This window comes from Alligator mississippiensis, chromosome 3 (assembly GCF_030867095.1).
Source record: "Alligator mississippiensis isolate rAllMis1 chromosome 3, rAllMis1, whole genome shotgun sequence".
Classification (NCBI taxonomy): domain Eukaryota; kingdom Metazoa; phylum Chordata; order Crocodylia; family Alligatoridae; genus Alligator; species Alligator mississippiensis.
In genome coordinates this window covers 49,922,274-49,946,091 of record NC_081826.1, presented here as the reverse complement: position 1 = coordinate 49,946,091, position 23,818 = coordinate 49,922,274, and the positions used below count along the sequence as shown (strand labels likewise).

General features: G+C 42.8%; 1 protein-coding gene across 1 annotated transcript in view; it reads left to right on the top strand.

The window, feature by feature from the left end:
• LOC102559670 (carbonic anhydrase 3) overlaps positions 1–23,292 on the top strand; it is a 29,190-nt gene extending 5,898 nt beyond the window's left edge. Inside the window, exons 2-7 of the mRNA XM_006257750.4 lie at positions 133–330; positions 14,815–14,933; positions 16,616–16,708; positions 18,046–18,111; positions 19,068–19,223; positions 22,639–23,292. Of these exons, the coding sequence (XP_006257812.1) occupies positions 133–330; positions 14,815–14,933; positions 16,616–16,708; positions 18,046–18,111; positions 19,068–19,223; positions 22,639–22,758 (752 nt within the window). The 3' untranslated portion in view covers positions 22,759–23,292. The remainder of the gene's footprint in view (positions 1–132; positions 331–14,814; positions 14,934–16,615; positions 16,709–18,045; positions 18,112–19,067; positions 19,224–22,638) is intronic.
• The last annotated feature ends 526 nt before the right edge of the window (positions 23,293–23,818 follow it).

Here is a 23,818-nt window from a genome sequence, read left to right as displayed (position 1 = left end):
TCCACTTGCTAATAAGAGTTACTGGTGTTCTTTAGCCAAGCACGACATTAATTCTCTATATTTTAAAACAGAAATCAAATTTATACCTGGCTGGAAGACATTTTAATAACATTTCTCTTAATTTCTTCCTAGGACCTGATCGTTGGTATGAATATTACCTAAATGCTAAAGGACACAATCAATCGCCTATTGAAATCAATAGCAAAGAAGTCCATTATGACCACTCGCTACTGCCTTGGTTTGCTAGTTATGATCCTGGTGCAGCTAAGACCATTCTGAACAATGGGAGAACTTGCAAAGTTGTTTTTGATGACACTTTTGATAGATCAGGTTAGTATTTTTTAATGAGTTAACTTTTGAGTGCTTGGAAGACGAAACCTATTCTTTTATGCTAGTTCCTGCTCAACCATCTCTACATGAGCCCTTCTCAGACGAAAAGGCATACTGGGGGTAAGATGTGGGTTCTTTAAGATCCACATTTATGCTGCCTAATGGCCTCATTGTCAAGCACCAAGAGCAGGGAGGTTGCAACTGCTGCACAGTCTCAGGTTGGGGGAGGAGCTATACAGCAAACACAAAACCTTATCCTTGGGCTGGGAAGCAGGGAATTGAATTCTAGAGATGCAACAACCACATCGCTGTCCATGGTCACAAGAGTTCAGATATTTTGGCTTTATGCAAGGGGGTGAATTTCACCCAGTGTGCTTTGATGGAATGCTTGAATAATTCTTGTGGTGTAATAATACTGATTTTTTTTTTCTTTCTTTTTTAACACGAGAAGAATGCAGATCATTTAATACTTGATTTACTAAGGTTCTCAGAGAGATATCAAAGATATTTTTGTCGGGGAGGATGGCAGGATTAGACTTATAATATTTCTTGCTGAAAGAAACCCAAAGTACCAAAGGAAAGGGCTGAATAGTTTTAGTTGTAAATAATCTTCTTTTTAAAGCAAACATGACATTCAAAATCATCAGTCTTGATAATTTATCTACTCACCTGGAGTAGTTACAAGAATATGCACTAGGTTGTACATCATTGTGGGTCTAAAGCTAAGAATGGACTCGTTTTGAAACCAGTATAATTATATGTGTAAGCATTTAGCTTCTCTTGACTTTATCACTCTGATATCTCAGTGGTTGTGTTGGCTGGACTTCCTAGAAAATACACTGACAAGAAGCTCTAAAATTGCTTCGCTACTTACTGAAAAACGTTAACTGAATATTACAGCACTGTTTCAACTCTAGGAAGTAAAATGATTCAAAACTTGCTTTCATCTTTACAAAGTTTGCATAGTCCTAAAAATAGAATAGCAACAGCCAAAATGTCAATAAAACTGTTACTGAAATTTCAATATCAGTAACCCTGTTACTGAAACCTTGGCATAACCTTGTTAAACCAAGACATTGTAAGAAGCTTTGGAAGGGATATGATATAGTTGAATTCAGTACTGCACTCACTCACTATATTTTGAGTGTAACATATGCAGAATTATGCCATTGGATTGTAATATATGAAATGGTAAGCTAAGGAAAGGTAAAACAGAACTTTTCTAACTTTTAATTGGACCAGCTTTTTTGTGCTTAATATAGAGTATATATTATGCAGCTAAAATTAACAGTATCACACCATTACTAGTAGGGATCACTGTAATTTAGCACAAAAGATTTTTGCTAATAGATTTAATGATCTTATATATTTTAATGTGTGTATGCATCTTTAATTTTGATTGTGGTTTATTTGGATTTGTTCTCATGAACCCACCAATTGTCGAAGTGCCCAGTCTGTATTATCTAATAAAATAAGATGCAGCAACACAAGACTGAGAGTAGTTGTTGGATTTCATTTCTTTCTCTGACAAGAAGAAAAATTAATCTATTTCATGGAGATCACTTTGCTTTTATTCTTAATGTGTGATCTTTTTCTGAATTTGATTAATTTTGTTTTGGTGCAAATGCAACTCCATTCTTGATGAGCTATACCAGCTACTTGACTTGCTCATCAATGTTGTCTTATTGTTTGTTTCCTTCTGCTCTGCCATCCAATTTTTTTTTTAAATCTGACTGCTCCAGTCTGTCATCTTACTTTTAGACTATAAACTAATGTCAGCACAATTTCAAATAAAAAAGGGCTCTGATTCTTGATTGCAGTCCAAAGACACTACTGTCAAACAAATTAAAAAAAGGAGTTATTGAATGTAAAATGGAATGCCCAGCCTCAAGCAGTGCATGGCATCAATGTTACATTGCGGCCATAAAAGTTTTCAATTGTCTGAATTTCTTTCGGATTAACTGCTCCAAGTGTTTGGCTCAGATCTGAGATGAAAAGTGACTAACTGAAAAAAGTAGGCGTCTCCCTCTATAAAAGCAGAAAAAAATTCAGTATGTTCTACCCTGTCTCTCTTGCCATGTCTTTATTTGCAGGGATAGTTTGTTTGCTGTTCCCTCAGGGCTATAGTAAAAATAAGAGGTGCACCGATATATCGGATTGGCACCGATAAAAGAAAAATTAACATTATCAGCAGTTGACTTTTGTTTGGCCAGTGTAGCTGATAATGTCACTGATTTAAATGCCGCGTGTATGCATGTAGCCAGGAATGCGGCCTGGCAGCTTGTAGAGCAGCCTCCTGCCAGGAAGTCTTGGGGAGGGAAAGGACAGAGGGCAGGGGGGTGCAGGGCTGGGGACAGGAAGGAGCTGTAGGTGGCTTGTCCAAGGGGTGAGGAACAAGGGCGGCTCCCAGGTGCTGCACGCACCCCTTGAGGTGGTATGGTGGGTATATGCCTTGCTGCCTGGATTTGTGTGTGGGGCGATGGTGAGCGTCCCACTGTGGGCTCAGGGCCGTGGGCTGCGCTGGCTTATTCCCTGCAGGGGTTGGCTGGGCTGGGGCTGCACTTGAGGCAGGGCAGGCAGTGGCAGCACTGGGAGGGGTGGCTATGGCATGGTCTATGCCCACCCCAAAATTTTCCTGTAACCCCCTTCTCAGCACCGCTGCCGCCCTCCCCGCTTCTGCTTGCCCCGTCTGGAGGAAGGAGTATTAAAAGTAAAACAACCTAGTGGTAAGCCAGGCTTTCAGTCTTCATTACCTGAAATGTCTGGCTGAAGGTAGAGCCCTCTTTAGTTGATGGTTGCCTTAGGGCTTCTTCCTGTGTGAAGACAATGCCAGACAGCAGACCAGTGATTTAAAACTATTAATACATACTTACCTGCGAACCAGACAGGGGGCCACTGGTCCCAAGGGTCTTCATGAAAAAAGAGTCTTACTATGACTTGGTGCTACTTATTTATTTATTTATTTATTTTTGGCTTTTCCCTTTTGACCATTAATAATTCTGGAATGGATGGCTTTCATGGACCCAAATAGAGGGCTGTCTCCCCTGACTGACTTGGCTGTGATAGACTATTGAGATACTGTGGACCAGTCTGGGAGAACAGTCTGGTGTGCCCTTAATGGGTAACTTGGGACAGGAGTACTGTGACAACTTGGTTCAACATGTGGTCACAATATCTCTCGCTGATGGAGGCTTGACAGATCCAAGCCTCTGAACCACCAAAGTCTAAGAATGTGAGTTGGTGAGAAAGGGACAATGTGGTTGGTAGAATACTTACTGAAATGGATGACAGAATCAGCAGTGGCTCCTGCAAAAGATGGCTATCTAACAGCAACAGCTGGTTTGTTGGTTAAGTGTATAATAAGAGCAACCATAATACTTGGTTCAAGTGATTACTCTCCTGAAGCCTCAGTGTTCTGTGGAGATTTTACCTGTATAGATTCTGGGCCATTGCCTAGTGATAGTAGTAATACTTACGAAAATAGCTTGTGGGAATTTTGTTCAAATAAAAAAACAAAATGGCAATAGTAGTCTGTTTGGCCATCTGAGCCCTGGGCCATCCTGGTAGCCCCATACCTAATGGGTAGCACAGCGCAGGAGGGGAGGGTACTGCAAAGCAGCCTGCGATGCCCGAGGACTGTGACCTAACTTGAGTCAGGAAGTGATCTGCTACAAAAGTTCGATAGACTGGTCTAACCTATTAGAAACCAATTGAATCTAATACTGCATCCATCCATGTCTATCTTAGACTTGGTTTCACCATTTTAAATTGGTCTGTGTCGGGGTGGGCAAAATACGGCCCGTGGGCCAGTTCTGGCCCAAGAGGCCATTCTACCTGACTCGCGGAGCCCCTAAAAAAAATTCAGAAAATTAATTTATCTGTCCTTGGTTCCTGTCAAAGATGACAGGAACCAAGGGCAGTAGACCCAGGGGAAGCCCTGGAGAGCTCCTGCAACAGCAGGGCCCACCCAGCCCCACCTTCCCAGCTGGAAGCCCCAGCAGGGGCTTCTGGCCTGGGACCATGTGGCTGCCCCAGCGTGGGAAACTCAGGTAAGGGCAGGGGGGGTGTGGGGAGGGGCAGGGGACTAGCTGGTGCTGAGCGCAGGGGGAAAAGCAGCTCCTCCCCTGCCTTGTGCCCAGAGCTCCTGGCTGCAGCTACAGTGTTTGCTGCTGCTGCCCAGTGCACAAGCTCCAGGTGGGCAGCAGCAGCCAATACTGCCTGGCGTGGCAAGCGGGGCGGGGAGTGGGGCAGGGGGCACAGCTGCTGCTGCCATGGCACAGCCCTGACGGGCAAGCCCGGAGCCGGCTCAAAGCCCAGGCTAGTAGCGGGGGCAGGTTACAAGCTGGTGCTGAGCGCAGGGGAAAAGCAGCCCCTTGCCCACCCTGTGGCCGGTGCCCCATGCTGCAGCTGCTTGCAGCCCCCATGGGGCTGCCTGTGCCTGCTCAGGACAGCCCTGTGCAGGCTGCGAGCGGCTGCAGCAGGGAGCTCTGGGCATGGTGCAAGGAAGGGGCCACTTTTCCACTGCACTCAGCCCCAGCTCCTTCCCTGCTGGTGAGCAGGGGGTCAGGGCTGCGCTCTGCCCCCTGCCCCCTGCTTGTACTCTGGGGCTGGGGGGGCACTGGGAGTGAGCAGGTGTGGGAGCAGGGCCCACACCCATGTCCCAGGGCCAGTGTCAGCAGGGCCCAGAGCAGGGCGGCAGGGGTACAGGGTTCCAGCTGGCAGGGGCTCTATGGAGCCGGGCCAGCTCCCCCCTCTCCCTGCTGGTGCAGCCCAGCCCAGCTCCACAGACCTCTGCCAGCCTGCGCCCCGCTTTGGGCCCCACCGGTGCTGGCCCTGTGACATTGGTCCCAAGTCATTGGGACATTAGTCCCAAGATGGTGACCAGGGGGCAGGGTACCTGTCAAGGATTGGGGCTACCCATGCAGCCCTTGACAGCTTGGCACAACTTGGTAAGCAGCCCTCTGCCCGAAATAATTGCCTGTCCCTGGTCTATGTGTACTGAACTATTGTTCTATTATAGGTTTAGACCGGGTTCTGATCATTTATACCAGTTTGCATAATGTCTGTACCTAGCCTAGATGTCCTGCTAAACCAGGGAATGATGCCAGACTCAGTGGAGGTAATGGGTGTCATATCTGAATGTTTCAGCTGTGTTGGGGAGCAGAGAGCTGGACATAATACCCTGAGCTGGGCATCTGACTAGCTGTGTGGAGTAAGTAGGGAGCTAATAGACTTGCTGCACTATTGCTATGAATTCCAAAAAAAGTAAGTTTACCATTGTGCGGGCCGAGCCGGAACCCGGGCCTTTTTGTTGCGCTGCACGCGGGCTGTGGCCGGCAGCCCGGGCAGGCCGGGTCGGAGAGGGCGGGCATCGAGCTAGAATTAGGCACAGACACTTAATGGTTGATTTTAAGATTGTTTACTTACACCGAGATGGTCGTGGTGCAGGCTGAAAAACTTGCTTGAGTTGCAGTTACAACAGAAAACACGAACAATCACATGTGGAGTTTGCTAGGCTCCACGCAGACAGAACTCTGGATGTCCAGGACAAGGGCGCCTCAAATAGAAAACTCGTCGATACGTCTTATAGAAAGTTACCGCTCGAAGACGGGAAGAGGTGGGCGGTGGATCAGGCCGCCAAACTCCTCTGAGCAACACACAGGGTTTCTATTACCCTGCCGCGCACACCCAGAGTCCCCACGAGATGGATGTGGAGTCCTCTTTGGCTTGGGCGGAAACTGCTCAAGCCTCTTATATGGCTAGCAGGCCAATCGCTAGCCGCCACGTGGGAATAATTTAGAACTAGCCAACAGCAGGGAACAAATTTGCATGCGAAGAGCGGGAACTCCTTTGCACCATGCATTTCTGTGTTGCAAAGAAAATGCACCCTGCAAAGACAGCTGCAAAGTGGCGGGAACTCTCTCCCTTGCACGCGGGTTCTCTGTGCAGCAGAACTCCACCGTGCAATGAAGCTGTAAACCCACGGGGATAATTCTTAGTGCCGAAGCACACACAAAAAATCAGACCTTTGGGTCATGACAACCATCAGGAAAAAGACTTCTAGACAGAAAATATCAGATCACAGCTTCTTACTCCATGACTTTTGTTTAGAAGTCACTTTGTTAGTTCATACCATTTCCCTGTGGGCTGCCTTGGTCAGAATCTTGAGCTGTCCTTGCTGACCTTGAGTTTACCAGGAAGTGAACAACTTTTGCCTTGCCCTCTGAGCACCAACTAAACTAAGTCTTAAGATTTAGGACCAACAGCACCCTTTTCTCCCCCTCTCCTTGATGGGCATCCATGTTTTTAAAGGATAGGAATGGATCTGGGTGGACACCTGGGGAAAGAAGCACATAAAAAAGTCAGCATACATTAGTGATACTTGGTTATATCATCAGGTATTTGGAGGCAATCACATTCGATGACCATTGCCATGGAGCCAACTTATGTCTTCCACAGGGAAACAGTTCAACCAAACTCTGAAAGAGCTACTAAAGAGGTTCTTTTGCTTCCAGCTCCACTCTCTTAAGATCAACAGAGCCTTTTTGTTTTATCTGTAATATTGAAGATACCTCAGTCATGCATAGGATTTTTTTTCCATTCAAACTCCTCTGTGGGAGATAATCCCCAATGAGATGTCAGAGGAATAGGCTTTGAAAACAGAACATTGTTTTACTATTACTGAAGTTCAGGAGGGAATTTAGAACCACCTTAATTCCCAAGAGGTCCAGGAATAACCCAATAATGATGGAGTGCATCAATCTGTGTTTAGTCCTGGTGACTGAGTATTCCTGCTGCTCCTTGGTGTAGTCTCCAGTGTGTTGGCTAAGTAGCATGGGTCTTGTGTCCAGTGTGGCCAGCTAATAATTTACTTAATCAGATAAGACAATAAAAGGAAAAAACAGGTCTACCAAGTGACTCTCCCAGTGTTTCAAGAGGCTTAAGAGGGCTTGAGGCCAAACCAGAGCCAGAATTAGGACTTTATGCATCTACCTCCCAAATAGCCAAGTTAACCCAAAAAAGAAAGAGCCTGTCTCCTGAGCAAGTAACATAAGTGCACCAGGTTGTGAAAGTCTCTTCTCTGGTGGTAAATGTCTCTTCCCATTCTGGGAAAGTCAGGAAAGCATTTGAGAGGAACCTTGTCCACTTCCCTGAAAAAAGCATGAGGCTGTATAGCAAGAACTGCTGTAGCTGCATGTTAATGAAGGTAGCACTATCACTAGCAAAGCCCTAATATCACATGGGACCATATGCTTATACATTGATTTAGGGGTGGTCTGTTTTGTTTCTAAGAATGAGCTGTTTCACTGCTGAAATGGCCAAAAGCAGAACGATGCCAAAGAGGAGAGAAAGAACACTGGTATGGTGAAACATTCATGAAGAGGAGGAGTGAAGCCCAAGAGAGGAAGCTTAAAATTCTAAATGAATACTAACCCAAATCCCAAGGAACACTAAAGATTTATTGAGGAAACTGAGGCAGGGAATGACATGTAGGTCTTTATTGTTTTTAGTTGGATATGTCTATATCTTGTATTGCCTGAAGTAGAGTGAGTATTTTTATAGAAATCTTACTGAAAAGCCTGTGTAAGTTTCCTTCTACTGCCATATCTCTGGATTTCCCCCAAGGTGTAATTTTAGGAGATGGTGTTGGTATTGTGTATTGGGAGAGGTTAGCATTGGTTGTGGGGGCTTGTGGCTTAGCATTGGTAGTTCTGAGAAGGGTAACATCCAGGAAGAGTTCTAGATATGTCTATACATAGGGATCACTGGAATTTGTGCCAGAAGTGCACTGTGTGGTGACTCCTTGAATCTTGCAGTTTCAGTTGTGCTCCCCCCCCTCCCCCCCGACAGGCAGAGGGGCACCACTGGCTCCACCACTTGCTCCTGACGGCCAGGAGACAAAAACCACAGTTTTAAATATACTTCAGTTTTTGCCTCCTGTTTGGCCAGCTGCAAGTGGCAGGGCCACTGGGGGCCCCTTCACCAATCAGCAGCAGGAGGCAAAAACCATGGCATATTTAAGAACATATTTCTCACCTTCCTACTGATCAAGGGCAAGTGGCAGAGGGGGAGTGGGGAAATGGTAATATTAAAGGATCCACCATGCAGCGCTTTGAGGGCAAAAATTTTCGTGGCCCCTATCTATACAACAGAAGGCAGCGCTCTGTGAAGATACCAGAGCTAGCTGTACATGCAGTAGCTTCAGACCTAGAAGTAGGTGGCTGTTCTTGTGCAGTGCTACACCTGGGCTAATTAATGCAGCCTTGTGCTATGTAGATTCTGAAACCAAGAGCCAGCACATTCAGAGCATCTCTGCATCACATTGTTTTGCACCATGTTGAAATAGTCTTAGAAAACAGCTATAATAAATCTCATGCTGTTGGACGCTCTCCAGAAGGATTAATTTGGACCCCAATACTAAATCAATTGCCTCCAGCTGCAGCAGAAGATTTTTTTTTAGGTTGAAGACTAGGTGAAACTTTTTGACTGTGTAGGTGGTCAAGCATTGGAACAGGCTACCAAGAGAAGTTGTGGAATCTTCATCCCTAGAAATTTTCAAGAACAGGTTAGACAGATACTTGATGCAGGTGGTTTGGTCAAGGATGACCCTGGCTTGAGCAGGGGCCTGTCCGTGTGAGTTCAGCCCTACTTTCCAATGAACTGTGTGCTTTTAAATTTCCTTCAGTCCCAGTATGCTTCAGCTACCATCTGTTTCTATCCATGTTATCCTATGACTGAAATGCAGAATCCAGAAATACCGTTAACTTTACTCAACTGAAAATTACTTATGATGACTTATTAATTATATTGTTAATGTTATTATTACCATATCTGATAACTTTTAAAGTCAGAGTCAATAAACGTTTTAAGAATTTGTCCAGTTAAAACCCAGAACAGTACTTCACTTATTTAACCTAGTGTCTATGGCACATGCCAACAAAGAACAGAAACAAAGCTAAGCCTTTCTCTCTGTACTTAGCACATCCTTTTATCCCTAGGTAATCCAGCATGTATGATATCAAGTTATAATTTGAGACCAGCAATACTTAGACACAGGAGGATTTAAGAATTGTATTAATGTTAACTTTGAACTTTCATGCCATTGTTAGAGGTTGAAACTTGGAGGTCAGATCTTGATTGGTAGTCAGACAAGGTCTTGCTAGAGTGGCTTGCCAGTTTTTTATGCCCCTAGAGACACCGGTTTCATTCCTACTTTAGGTCGTGAATGAAAATGCATTTGGGACCTAATCCTATAAGCAGTCCCTAGTCTAATGAGGCCTATAACTGAAATAATGCATGTGTTTTGGTTATTAGGGCTGACCTGTATGTACTGCCAGAACTGTATATGAAATATGATCTAATTCCTTTGTGTGCTCAGTGCCATTTCTCCCTTTAGCACCAAGTTTACATCTTACACTGAAGTTCTTTTCCAATTAAGTACAAACTTCTCTTTTTTTAAGTGGGCTAGCCTAGAGAAAATTCTAGTCCAAATGTGAAGTATGTAAATGTGTTGTGAAAGATTTTTGAGAACATGCTTACCTGTCTCATTAGCCATAATCACTGAAGGTGCTGAGATCTTCTGAGCAAATGCTTATTTATGAATTTAACTTATAATCAACTATAACAGTTTAATTATGTTTTCCCTTTTGTTTATTGTAAATCAACACTGAATGCAACAATTTATAATTTGGGAATAATTTAGTAACATCTATAGTATAGAATAAAATAATCAGTGACATGGACAAATATGATATGCTGGGGAAGAGTCAGCATGGTTTTGGTAAAAGGAAATTCTTCCTTGCCAGTCTGCTAGAGTTCTTTTGAGGGTTAACAAGCACATGGACAGGGGGGATCCAGTGACACACTATAGTTGAATTTTCCAAAAGCTTTCCACATGGCCTCTCATCAAAGGTCTTAAAAAATAAAATAAAATAAAATAAAATAAATGTCTGGTTGCCAGGGCACTGGAAGGAAGCTTATTTCCTAAACAGAGAGCTGGTTAAAAGATGGGAAGTAATGAGTAGGGCTAAATGGCTTCTGTTCGGGATGAAGGAAGGTCAAATGGGGTCTTGCAGTTATCTGTGCTGGGTCCAGTTTTGTTCAACATTTTCATCAATAACCTGGAAATAGGCTGCACAGTGGAGTCTCCAAGTTTGCAGATGATAGTAAATTGTTGCAGGAGTCAAATCCCGGACTAATAGAAAGGAGGTGTAGAAAGATCACGCTAAGTATATGGGCAAAAACTTGGCAGATGAATCTCAGTGTCAACAAATACAAGGTAATGCACATTGGGCGAAAAATAACCTCAACTACATGTACACAATGCTGGGTTTGGGACAAGCTGCTATAACTTGGGGAAAGAGACCATGGAGTCATTGAAAATAGCTGATGTTTTTGGAGAGCTCAATGTTTAGCAATGACTAAAACTACTCATACAGTGTTGGGCAGAACAGAATTAAAAACATAAAGAAAATGTCATGTCATTATATACATCCATGGTGTGCCCACACTTTGAATACTGCGCAGTTTTGGCCTCCACATCTCAAAGGCTGTAGTAGAATTCGAAACAGCATAGGGAAGAGCAAAATGATCAGGGGTATGGAGCAATTTCCATCCCAAGAGTAAGAAGGCTAGAGCCCTTCAGTTTTGAAAGGAGAAGGCAGAGAGGGGATATAATAGAAGTCTGTAAAATTATCGTGTGTGTGGGCAAAGTGAATAGGGCACTATTTTCAGGACGTAGTGAAATATTAGAGCTTGGGGGAACCCACCAAAATTAGTAGGAGACCACTTTTTAAAAACTAACAAGAGTGAATACTTTTTTTATCCAGTGTGTAACAGGAGGGATGGCAGGGTCGCCGTGCTAGCCCTTGCCGCCTCCTCTACTGTGCCAAGCTTCAGATTTGCACCCTCCTATTCTCGCCTGCCACGACTTTGATGATATGTTTCTTTTGTAGGGAGGCTACCTCTCCTCCACTTGGCCACAGTTCTCCTGCTCTGGGTGTCTGGCATGTCTAGGCCTTGCGGGCCTTCTCTGTACGCCACCCTTCTCACTGGGGCTCTTCCCTCTGCAAGGCTGCCCTTCTCACTGGGGCTCTTCCCTCTGCAAGGCTGCCCTTCTCACTGGGGCTCTTCTGTGGAGCTGGGGTCTGTACCCCCAAACTCCATGCCCTCACTGGGGCTGCGGTCCTCACTCTATCGTGAGTCCCCTATGAGGCCTCCTCCATCCCCTTATAGCCTCACCCAAACCACCAGTGTTAAACAAACTGCAAACACAAACAACAACATAAACACAAGCCCCTGGGCTACAACGCAAACATAAGCCTCCAGCTATAACTAGGCTCAGGCCTACCGGGTTTTCTCTCCTACCACGGTGACCAATGCTTTTCTGGCATTCAGGTTCTCTCTCTTCTGGCCGGGAGTTTCCTCATCCTTCCCTGTTGGTAGAGAACTCCTACTGTCAGATGCCAGTCAGCCACTACCTCTAGTCTCAGCTCCCCTCCTCCTCATACGAGCCAGGTCTTGCCTCTTATAGCCAGCTGACTGCTGGCAGGTGTGGGTCGTTTGCTGGCTCCCGTTGCCTTGGGAACCAGCACCTGAGGAGTCTTCCGGGCGCTCTCAGTAGCAGGCACCTTAGTGTCCTGGTACACAGTGCATAGTTAACTTGTAGAACTCATTACCACAGGACATCTTAGAGCAGTGATTCTCAACCAGGGTGCCATGAGTTGCTATTGAATCTTAGCACTGTTAGGTATACAAACATGATTCAGAAGATAAACCCAGAGACTTCAAATAGGAATTTGTAGTGCTAAAACATTCTGATCTGTTGTGGTCTTTCTGAGTTCTTTGCAAAGGAAGATTTGCTCTATTACTTTCTATAGTTTTCATTTAATTTTTTATTAAGAACTGGTATTTTCCAAGGGGTGCCTTTTATCTAAAAAGGTTGAGAACCACTGTTTTTATAGAGGCAGGTTCTATAGCAAAGTTCAGAAGGGACTGGACCAATTAATGCATGATGGATCTATTATTAGCTATTAAACAGAACAGAGAATCCTCTGGCACCTCTAAACCCATGATAGTGAATACCAGGGAAGATAGTGGTCAAGGGATAGACCACTTTAGATGCAGTTCAGGGAGGGATCAGCGAACACAGTGATAGATGGGGCTGGGACCAGAAAGCTGAGCCAGAGATCAGGCAAGGGAAGGGGATTGAAGTAACACTCAAGAAGGATGCAGGGCTTATGTTGTGACACACCTGCCAGAAAAGTTGGTTTTCACTGCTCTAAAGCAAACACTGCTGCTACTTCCAGAGACAGAATACTGGGTTATTGGTCTGACCCAATATGACACTTGTGTCCTTAACAATATTTCATTAGCTTCATTTGCGAGTTACCACTCTAGACATCGCACTGTATATGTGGCCACAAATTGGGGCTTTCAAACTTGAAAGAACTGCTGCATATGTCTAAAATAGAGCCTATCTTCAGTGACTAATTCATATTTTTGCACTTGATATTCATGGTAAAAGGGACAAGGTGTTATTGTAGTATGAATAGGGATATGCTTATGCACTGGCTTCAATTTGACTATCAAGGGTAGTAACGGGAGAGAAGATGTACAGTGCCATAGGCTTCAGCACAAATTAGCAACCAGAGCATGTCTGTCTTCGGGGAGATCCTAGTAAATTTGTATGGATTGCTAGATTGTGCTCCTCCACCCTCACTACCCTTGTTACACATGCCAGCTAGAATACAGTTGGCACAGGTATGCCTGTGCTACAATAACACCATCTTGCTTTGTACACCTACTTTCAGGGAAACAAGACTTCTCCTATGCAGCCTGTCTCATCTCAGCTGCATTCTTCTGTGCAACTTTCACCCTTACTGGTGAAAAATTCATTTTGAAAAATTACTCTACACAAACTCTGCTTCTTTCTCCTTGGGAAACCCCTCTAGGATATGTAGCCACTAGGAGTTGCATGAAATAGTGAGACACCACTCCTCCAGACCTGTATGTGTCCCCAGGTATAAGTCTCACATTGTGATGGGAGTTTATCTTCAATAAGTATTGGAGGCTCTCAGTTTTGTTGAGCACTTCAGATAACCCACTCCCATTTGTAGAATATTTTAGTGTATTGAGTAGGTTCCTGGAGCACCACAATATTTTGTGTGCTTTGTCATGTCTACATACAAAACACAAGTAAAACACTCTCCTCTTATTTGAGTAATTACGTTTACATTAGGTTTGCAGGCATCTTAGTCTTTTATGTCATGAGTGGTTTAAAACAATGAAACACAAATTATTCTGCATTTATAGAGACAAGCATGCATTTTTGGTATGAAATCTTACAGCCTCTCCTGATGCCAGATTGAAAATAACTGATGATAACCCACAAGTGAAAATAATTTATCAGTATTTCCCTCAAATGGGATTACATGGTTTTACAAATCTATTTTAATGGAGGATTGACATCCTTTACAGCTATTCCTATTACGGTTAGGTAATACAGTACACTATTTCCAATCTGAGCAAACACATGAGCAGGAGCTGACAACTTTTCACATCCTTCTGACATTTTAATTTATTTGATGCTTCAGAAAAGATGACTATGGATTTACTTTTCAGAGCCTGAGATGTACATTAGATACAGCTAATTAGGAGGGCCCATTTGGGTGAACTTCTGAATGCCTTGTGTGTATGGCCATTAGGGAAGGGCAACTGAAGGCATTAATACCTAACAGAATCAGGTGTATCCTTAATAACTATCCTTAACAAATAATTGAATGTCCAAACATAATTTTTCTGTTTGTCTTATAATCCAAAATCTTCATTACTTGTTTAGAATAAAAATCTATAATAAAAAATAAAAAGATTGTGATCTACTGGGGAAGTCAGGATGGTTTTTATAAAGGGAAATCCTACTTTATCAATCTTTTAGAGTTCTTCAAGGGTGTTAAGCACATGGACAAGAGAGATCCATTTGACATATATTTGGATTTTCAAAAGTCTTTTAATAAGGTCCCTCACCGCTGTCACTCCTGTGGGTGACGGTAGTGCTGCAAGAATTAAACCTGTTGAATGTTTGTAGGGGAAAATAGCAGCTTGTCTAACATATTTTTTTCTCCTGTCACCTCTTCAGGAACTAGACCTACCTTACAGAAAACATTGGCTTTTTAAATATTCATGACTTTTCAAACTAGTCTGTTGCAGTTTGGGGTTAAAAGCATGGCCCCTGTAGACCCATGTCATAGACTTTGCCATCAAATTCTAGGATTTCATCTGATTTATGGCAGTTCTATAGCTGTGGAATTAAACAGAAGGATATAGACCAAATTCTGCCAGAAGTGAAGTACCTCAAGGCCCACCAAAATAAACTGGATTTCTAGAAGGTGCTCAGCAGCTTTAAGGTTTGCTCTTGTGCAGGAAATGCTTGCAAAGCTTTTTGAAAAAGGTCTGAGCTTGGTTGATGCAGATAATCAATTGCAGTGCTGAGAGGTGGACCACTTCCAGGAATCTACAGACTGCGTCAGCTCCACTTCCATTGGGGTTCGTCTGATGACCATGGCTCGGAGCACGTTGTGGATGGAGTGAAATATGCAGGAGAGGTAGGATTCGCTTTTTTTTTTTTTTCTTTTTCTTTCTGTTTTGAAATACTTACATGGGGCCAGGTGAAAATTTAATGTTATTGCACAGCAGGGAAAAACACTGATTTTTATTTCTCACTTAACAAATACTTACTTCTGTTTAGTGATTTATAGATTAAACCTCTTATTTCTACATATTTTCTTAACTGTGAAACAGGATGAGTCGCTTCCAACAAACATGCAATTTGGACCCATTAGCAAAAATGTAAATATCCCTCAATCTGAACACCACCCTTCCTGGAAAGATGTTTTTGCTTATTTCAAAGCAAACCACATGTGGGAAATTTTTCACAAATATGAGGGGAGGAAAATGAAACAATGTAATTTGTTACATTTTACTTAATTGTATAAACAATCTAATAATAATTAATGATGTATAGATATTTCCATGGTCTCTAATCGTCTATGATTTCCATATTGCCATGGAAATATCATGAACTGTCTGCTTGAACTGTTTTGTTAGTATTGCAGTTCTAAAATCTGTACATGCTGTATGTAGAGTTATATAGTATTCTGCCCATTCTGCATTAAAAAAATAATACTTGGTAGACCATATGCATAATTACAGGTCATTTGGCCTCAAACTTTGTCAAGTGGGATCTGAGTGACTTGTCCTCCACATGTTTTGTAGCATCAGTTGTTACTGTCAAGCTGTCTGGCTTTAGTAGCTTCTATTTGCAGGCTGAGTGGGTAGACTCCACCTTCCCAAACTCTGACTTTTGTTCCATCAGGCAAAATGTTTCAAGTGTGTTTTTGGAGGAGTGCCATTTAACCTCTTTCCTTAATACAGAAGAGAGAGAGAATGTCTGGAGTATAAAGTGTAACTAGAAACCTTGGGCTATATGGATTTGGCCTTAGGTGTCACAGTATGCCAACAAAAAAGTAAGCAAAGGGTTCTAAATTCAATAGTTATTTTATTCCTGATTCTCCGTATGTTCAGATACTCAGTAACAGTCATGACACTAGTAGCTATGTAAATATATGGAGGACATCTGAAGAAAGAAAGAAAGAAAAACCTGTGGGGAAAATGTACTGAAAATAACTAAAAATCAGAGATGGACAAGATGACCCAATAGTTCTTGCTAATCTCAAATGAATGCAGGGTGAAGACAAGAGTCAAAAGCATGGGCAGAATGATTTATAATGCATTTATAAAATGAATTATGATTCTTTCGTTAGAATGTGTTTATCCTGAATACCCAGGTAGGATGAGGAGGAGATCAATGGGTAACTCCAGTGTTTCATGTGTGCTTTGCATGCCTGGTTAAACATCTCAAAGCATCTCCTTTGAGCAGGGGGTTGGACTGAATGACCTCCTGAGGTCCCTTCCAGCTCTAATTTTCTATGATTCTATTACATTATCATATTTAAAGTTATTCTGCACAGTCACCATATTAAAATATCTACGTTTAAAAGCGAAGTAGCTGAGAAGTGATTGTTTAAAAAAACTAATGAAAGCACTGGGACAGGTATAGGATATAGTTACACACATCAGCTTTTTATGGCATTTGGAGTCCTATCCTGTATTTCCTATGCTTTCTGAACTCTTTCAGTTGAGTGCCTCAGGAATACTGGATTGAATTTTGATGGCTTATTACTCCATAATAGGATTCAGAGTACTTTAATTTTTTTCATCATTTTAGCTTCATCTATTACACTGGAATCCAAAACACAGTAATTATGCTGATGCTGTGAGAAGATATGATGGTGTGGCTGTTTTGGCCATTTTTCTAAAGGTAAGTAAAAAGTGCTTAACCTTGCATGAAGCATATGCTTGTTGTTTGACCTATTGCAGCAAAAACAAATTCCCGTTGTACTTTTTAATATTGTATCATGTTAGAAGAAAAGGATCAGAATGGAACACAGGAATTTTAGCTTATTTTGGGTCTGGACTTACTAAAACTTACCTTAGGGGTGATCCAGCCCTCAGAACCACTCTAGCCCACCAGGCTACTGATGGGCAACCAGAAGTTGAGGATATGTGACCAGTGGCAGTGGTCTACTACAGAAACTGGAGCCCTTGGGCCTGGTGGACATGGTGATGAGTGGCAGGTTGGTCAACAAGAGCTGATTAAAACCCTACTCACCCTCCAACCACTCCACTTGTCACCACCACCACAACCCTATTTCCTTGGATGCTGACCCCACCAGCATGTGCCCTGTGCCAGAGTTGGAGCTGCTGCCGCATGCCCCAGATTAGATCAAGAGCTGCAACTGGTGCTGCATATGCCAGACTGATCTAGCCTGCAAGGAATCCAGCCTGGATCTGGCCCAGGGCACAAAGTGAGTTTGACACCTAACTTTGCTGATACCCACTCACAAATAGACTCCCTAGGTCCAGCCCTGACAGTACCAAATTTATTATTGTGCAACGCTTGTATTACTTCCGAACATGTCTGATGCCAAATCTGTGTGTCCGAAACATTGTGTAGACTTGAGGACCAAGGGGGGATGGAACCTCCAAGGTGCATTTGTGTTGTTTGAGGGGTGTAATTTCAACAGTAGATGCCTATCCAATAGCAGTCAGCTATATATTACTTCTTGCCTGATCTCCATTAACAATCTCTCTCAAAGTTTTGCCTTAATCTTCCCTGTACCCTCACATGTACAATTTCAGCTCAAAAATGGCTATAGTACTCCTTTGAGAGGGAAATTACCATCAGATGGTAAATGTGCATGCTCATGGAACTATTTTTGTTTCTGGTCAGTGAAATAGTTAGATGTGAAGTCACTTCCCTTTTTAATTATGATAATATCTTGTGCATCAAGTTTGTAGGCTCATCTTGTCCCCTCTCAAGGCAGTACAGTTTATACTATTCACTTCCACTGAGCCTTGTGTGTGTTTAGCATATAGCAGAATTATGAACAATTAGTTACTTCAAATATTATTCAAGAAATGTACTTTTTGCTTTCTATAGAGTGTAACATTTAAGTATGGTATGTTCTGAGAATATTGACAGATGGGAGTACAGGCTTTTTTTTTTTTTTTAAATAGTTGTAATATACAATGAAGCATCATACAAGAAAAATCATCTGGCATAACTGTTTTTTGGCTTATGTTTTCTACTTTGAGGTGGGGAAACCTGTCAAACGAGAGATGAAGAGAATTCTTGAAGAAGTTGGAGCTATTAAGTCAAAGGTAACACGGTTTTTATTATATCAGGTTAAGTGAAATGCAGCACAACTGCAAACCAAAAGGTCAGATTTGATAGTACATAGTGGCTGCCCTGCAATATACAATAACCACTAGGACTGTTCAAAGCTTCGGTTGCTGATTTGATTCAGTGGAGATTCAGCCCGATTGGCGGCTGAATCTCAGAATCGAATCAAGAGATGCTTTAATCTCTCTGAATCGAATTGGAACCCTCCAAATCAATTTTGAGAGATTTGACGATTCAAACATAGACACAGCTTTAAATGTTTTTTTCTACATACCTCAAAGTACCAGGCAGCTCGTGAATGCTGAGATGCTGGGGCAGATGGAGTGTCCCATGGGAGCATGGGGGGGCCCCCCGCATGCTTGGCGGCAAACCTGGAAGTGGACCAGAAGCACTTCCAATCCACTTCCAGGTCCACTGGGGAGAAAGTGGGGGAGCCCCCCCGGCTCTGTGACTGGTGCCTTCTGGGTCGGGGGGGGGGGGCACCTGGGACCCCCCACAGCCAATCACCAAGGCGGGGGCACGGGAGGGGGGCCTACGTGCTTGGCAGCTGACTCGGAAGTGGACTGGAAGTGCTTCTGGTAGGTGGTTGAAGTCATCATAGATATTGATATTTCTTGTATGGTCACAGTTATTAAGTAACATTACATTTTGGTGAAAAGAGTTTCTCAGAAGTTACAAGCCTTACTTGCCACAGTGGGCACTTTGATAAGGTGTGTGCTATATAAATGTGACCTTGGCTTTGGACTAAGTCATTTCTGGGAAAATAAATTTCTGAACAAATTTTTGAATGGAAAAGGAGTTGTATCACTTGAATGAAGTTGGACCTTTCATTGATTCTTCTATGGGAACTTACATCCTCCTTTTAAGCAAGACTTGTATGTCTACTTAGGCTGCTGATGAGATTTCTGGTTTGCTTGTCTGTCTTCTCTTTAAGGGGAAAGAAGCTCCGTTTCCAAACTTTGATCCTTCAATTCTTTTTCCTAAATCTCAAGACTACTGGACTTACCATGGCTCCTTCACTACACCTCCTTGTGAAGAGGTCATCACCTGGATTATTCTGAGGGAACCTATTGTTGTCAGTCCAGACCAGGTAAACCACATCTACCAACCCATTGGCATGGCTTGCACTGAGGGGTATGATGAATGAGGTAGGATGAGTGGCACACGCAGTGGCAGCATTCAGGGCCAGCCTGTCTTATCCTGTGGAACCTGTGGCCACAGTGCTCCCACAGCCAAGGAGCCGTGCCCCACTCACCCCCGCGCTGCCTGCTCCATGTTTAAAGGGCTCGATGCAGGCCTTCTTAGGCCAAGTGGGGGAGGAGTTCCCGGCTCCTCTCCGGCCCCGGCCCCAGCCCCAGGGAGGGAACCCAGGAGTCCCCAGCATGTGCTGCCCCCACTCTGTGCCCCTTGTAGCGCAGCCCACATGCACACAGCCAGGCCCTATTTTATTTCAGTGAGTTTATACCACAATTAACCACAATTCTGACTTTTTTTTTTTTTTCAATGGATTAGGGGGCCCCAAAACTATCTTGCAGGGGGCCCCCAAAAATTGTGGGCCAGCCCTGTTTGGAGACAGCAAAACAATCTGTAAACTTTTTACCCTCTCATCTAGCTATACTTTAGCCCTCCTGAGATTTCTGGGGAGACTGGCAGGTTTCAGATTTCCTGCTGATTCTGCCAGCACTAGCTGCTGGGGTCACTAAACCTCCAAAGCCTGAGATTCAAAGACCTTGATTCTATCGTAGCTAAACTCCCAAAACCTCCAAGGCAAGTCATTCCCTCTCCCTTCCCCCCCCCTTGCTCCCCCTTACCATTATTATAATTGTTCATGAGTCGCCAGAATCGTGCAAAAAGTTCCAGTCTTTCTGAGGTACCTGGAGCTCCTCTGGCTTGATGGGCCAATCCTCTCAGATGCCTTTGCTATTCTCCATTTGTTTTTCCTGTTGTCTGCCTGACACCCATCCCAACAATGGCCTCTTTTGTCTTTCATTGGGAGTGGCAATTGTCCTTGCCTTAGAACACAATGGCAAAGTAAAATTAGTTATTCCCCAAACCATAAAGCTGGAAATCATTAATGTAATTTTAATATATACAGTGTTAAGTCATATAATTGGATATAGCTAATATGGGCTTTCCAGTTAGACCACATATGCCATATCAGTATAGTACACACAAGAAAACATTTAATGACATTGTAAACCCCCAAAACGTAATGGGGTCTGTGAGATAAGGATCAAGAATCAATACCTATTACCACATGACTGTATTTACTCAGATCCTACAAATATTTTTCCTTGTGTATGTCAAGATTTAAAGGTATTTGATATTTGGAATCCTGCCTTTGTATGCAAATTTCAGGTGAGCTCTGCTAAGTCTTCTTGACGGATTACCACAAATCTGGCTAGAGCTTCATTACCAATTTGGCTATTTACATTACAGAGGATCAACTAGGGATTTATCTGTAACCCTGATGAAAGTGTAGCTATTAATGATGCAGGGGTTTAGGTTGTAGCCGTGTTGGTCTAAGGACATAGGCAGACAAGGTTCCTTGGGTGAATTTGATATCTTTTATTAGATAGATAATCTAAAACTAAAACTAGTTGGTCTAATAAAAGATATCAAATTCACCCAAGGAACCTTGTCTAGCTATTAATGAGCAACTGTGAATTTAAATTCATTTAGGATGCAATGACTAAGTGCTGAGGAAGTGCTCACTTTCACGTGATATATTTTTGATGATTGCTATATTCAGGCAAGTAGCTTTAGGAACGATTTTAGAAACAGAGTACCTAGATACAACAGTAGCAATGAATCCCTTAGTATTTTATCCTCCCTATACAGTAGCACATGGGCCAGGACAGTTATGGCATTTGTTACAGTTATAAATTTACAGGGAAGAATTCTTCCCCAGAAACTACAGTGTATAAACCAGTTGCTTGGGCTACATTCTGGGTAAAGGATTGAGATAAAAGGGCAGAATTCTCCAGACCAGTTATACAATGAAAAGTGCAGTTTACAACTCTCTACTGTATCTTCTTTTCATGCTGCACTGGGCATTTCTCTCACAAAATGGAAATTATGCACAGCAGCATTTCACCTATTCATTAGAAACATTAGGCGCCTATACACAAGCAGCAAGCTGTTCTGATGCACTGTAATTACAGTGTATTAGAGCAGACTTGCTTAATCAAATTGATTTTAATCAAGTCTGCTGGAGTGTGGTAATTACCATGCTCCAGCAGCGTCAAGTGTCTCATGTATCAGTGTCCCCGCACTTCAAAATGAAATGGCGAAAGGGGCACTTTCATCTAAAGCTTGTTGAATGAGCTTTAAATGAAGTGTTCCTGCTGCCATTTTGAAACATGGAGACGCTGATACATGAGACGTTCTGGGCACTTTTAATTAGAGCAGCTCTCAGAGCCACTCTAATCAAAGCGCTCACCCTGAGCACATGTATAAACGCCCATTTGTAGTAAATATTGATAATCTACTGTTTTTTCTTTCCCCGCCCCCTTGTGTTCTCATTACATTATATAGTGTACTTCTGATTTAACTATGGCTTTTGTCACTATGGTTCAGAATAATAATTCAGATACTGAATGTTTCACTGCTGTATATAAATATAAGCTAATTTGTGGCCAAGATTCATATTACTTGCATACTCTTGCACCTGCCTCCTTCCTCAAGAGAATGCCAATGCAGCAAGTAGTTCCACAGTGCAAGAATCCTTGTGCATCACAGAGGACACAGGCAGAAGTGACAATTTTCACCCAGTCTGGCCACAGAAAAAGAGACTGTGACCAGACACAAGTGCATGGTTGCAGACAGCTTCAAAAAAGGCCAATCGGGCAAAAATCTGAACCCTCATTGAATGAGGGGTCAGATGAAGATGTTTCAAAACGGAGCATCTTCTATAACTTGTATCTGCACTACATCCCAGCCTCAAGCTGTTTTCAGAATAGGAGGGGGGACAGGGAGCAGAGGGAGTTCAGTCTGGGGTTTTTTCAGCCCCCACTGGAGGGTGGGGTGGGTGAATTGGAGCCCCCCCAGGTGGGTGAATTGGAGTTCACCAAGTCCCCCCACTAGTACTGACTTGGGAACCCCTTGAATGAACTCCCTCTGGTCCTTGTCCCTCTTCCCATTCTGAAACCAGCACAAGCTCATATGGAGGAGGGGCTGGTGCTTGGGGAAACCAGCTGCAGGCTTGCAGCCAGCAGCTAGAACCCCCACCCCACTGGAACCAACAGTGAACTTGTTTGATGTGGGGGATCATTGCAACTCAGAATGCTTTTTGCAAAGCGTTCTCAGTTGTAGTGGGGAGCTGCACTTCTGTCTGCACCCAGGTGAGGGAGTGCAGGTCACTTACAGAAGAGGTGGGAAAGGTCAAAAGATCCATTGGTACACGGATCCATTGTTTAATGATCAATGGATGCTATTTCACCCATTAGAATCCTAACTCGATTTCATGAATGCTTGTTGGCATTTTTTATTATGCTTCCTTGCAGATGGCAAAATTCCGTAGCCTTTCCATGAATAGTGAAAATGAACCTTTTCGTCCACTTGTGGATAACTGGCGCCCTCCTCAGCCTCGGTATTACAGGATGGTGAGCTCCTCATTCCTTTGAAATCTCTGCTGAAGTGAAGTGTCTTCAAGGGACGAAATTTCTATATCCCAAAGCCTAGTAAGCTTTATGTCCTCTTCAACTCTTACACGCATCTTCATCCAGAGGTTCTGAGACTGAATCTCAGCATAACAAAATTTGATGGATCACTGAATCTAATTGTAGAATGGAAAAGTTTACTCAAGGCAAATCCTCAAAATAAAATGGAAATATGGAGTCTGCTTGGTTCTTAAGTGCATTAGCTTTAACTTTTGCTTGTTTGTGAAGATTTCTTAAAGAGGAAAAAAAGTAGTTTTTAATGACCGGAAAAGACATTTTCCAATTACCATCATATTCCTTAGTGTTTGCCTTTTTCAACACCAAAGAGTCTTTCAGAAGAAATGCAAGTTACTTTCAACTTTTAAATGGTAATACAGATTAAACTCTCATTTGTATTGGTGTAACTTATAAGCAGTCAATGTGGGAGAGGTGATATCTTTTATTAGACCAACTAGACTATTGTAAAACATAAATAAAATAAAGTCTTTATTTTCAAGCTTTCAGGTTCACGTGCCCTTCCTCAGGCATAGGAGAATGCAAAGATTGTAAACTTTCTCCCAGGTAGAAATGAAAATTCATATTGCATAGGAGAGCTAGAGGGTGGTGTATTATATACACTTATGGGTATACCTGAGAGTGTACTTTAAGATTTTGTATTCACAGAAAAAGGGAGCACTAAGATTCACTAAATTTCTGTTGATACTCAAACAAGTTATGATTTTAACAAACTGAAAGACGCTTTTAAAAATTGAAATCATGGTGTTATATCAAACTAGGAGTGTAGAATGGGGGGAATTTCTCACTTTTATTGTGACATTGGTTTGTTCTGTTTACTAGATCAACTTCCATTTTAAATTTGCAGCGATTGAAATTACATGACTTTTGAGAAGCTTTAGGCTTTTACTTTCCTGACTCTCTGGGTTGCCTTGTTCGTTTCTATAGAAAGCTTTGCAGCATTATAAGTTACTTTATATACATTTTTCTACTTCACTTACCTGTCTCAAGGCCAAATTCTGCCTCACAT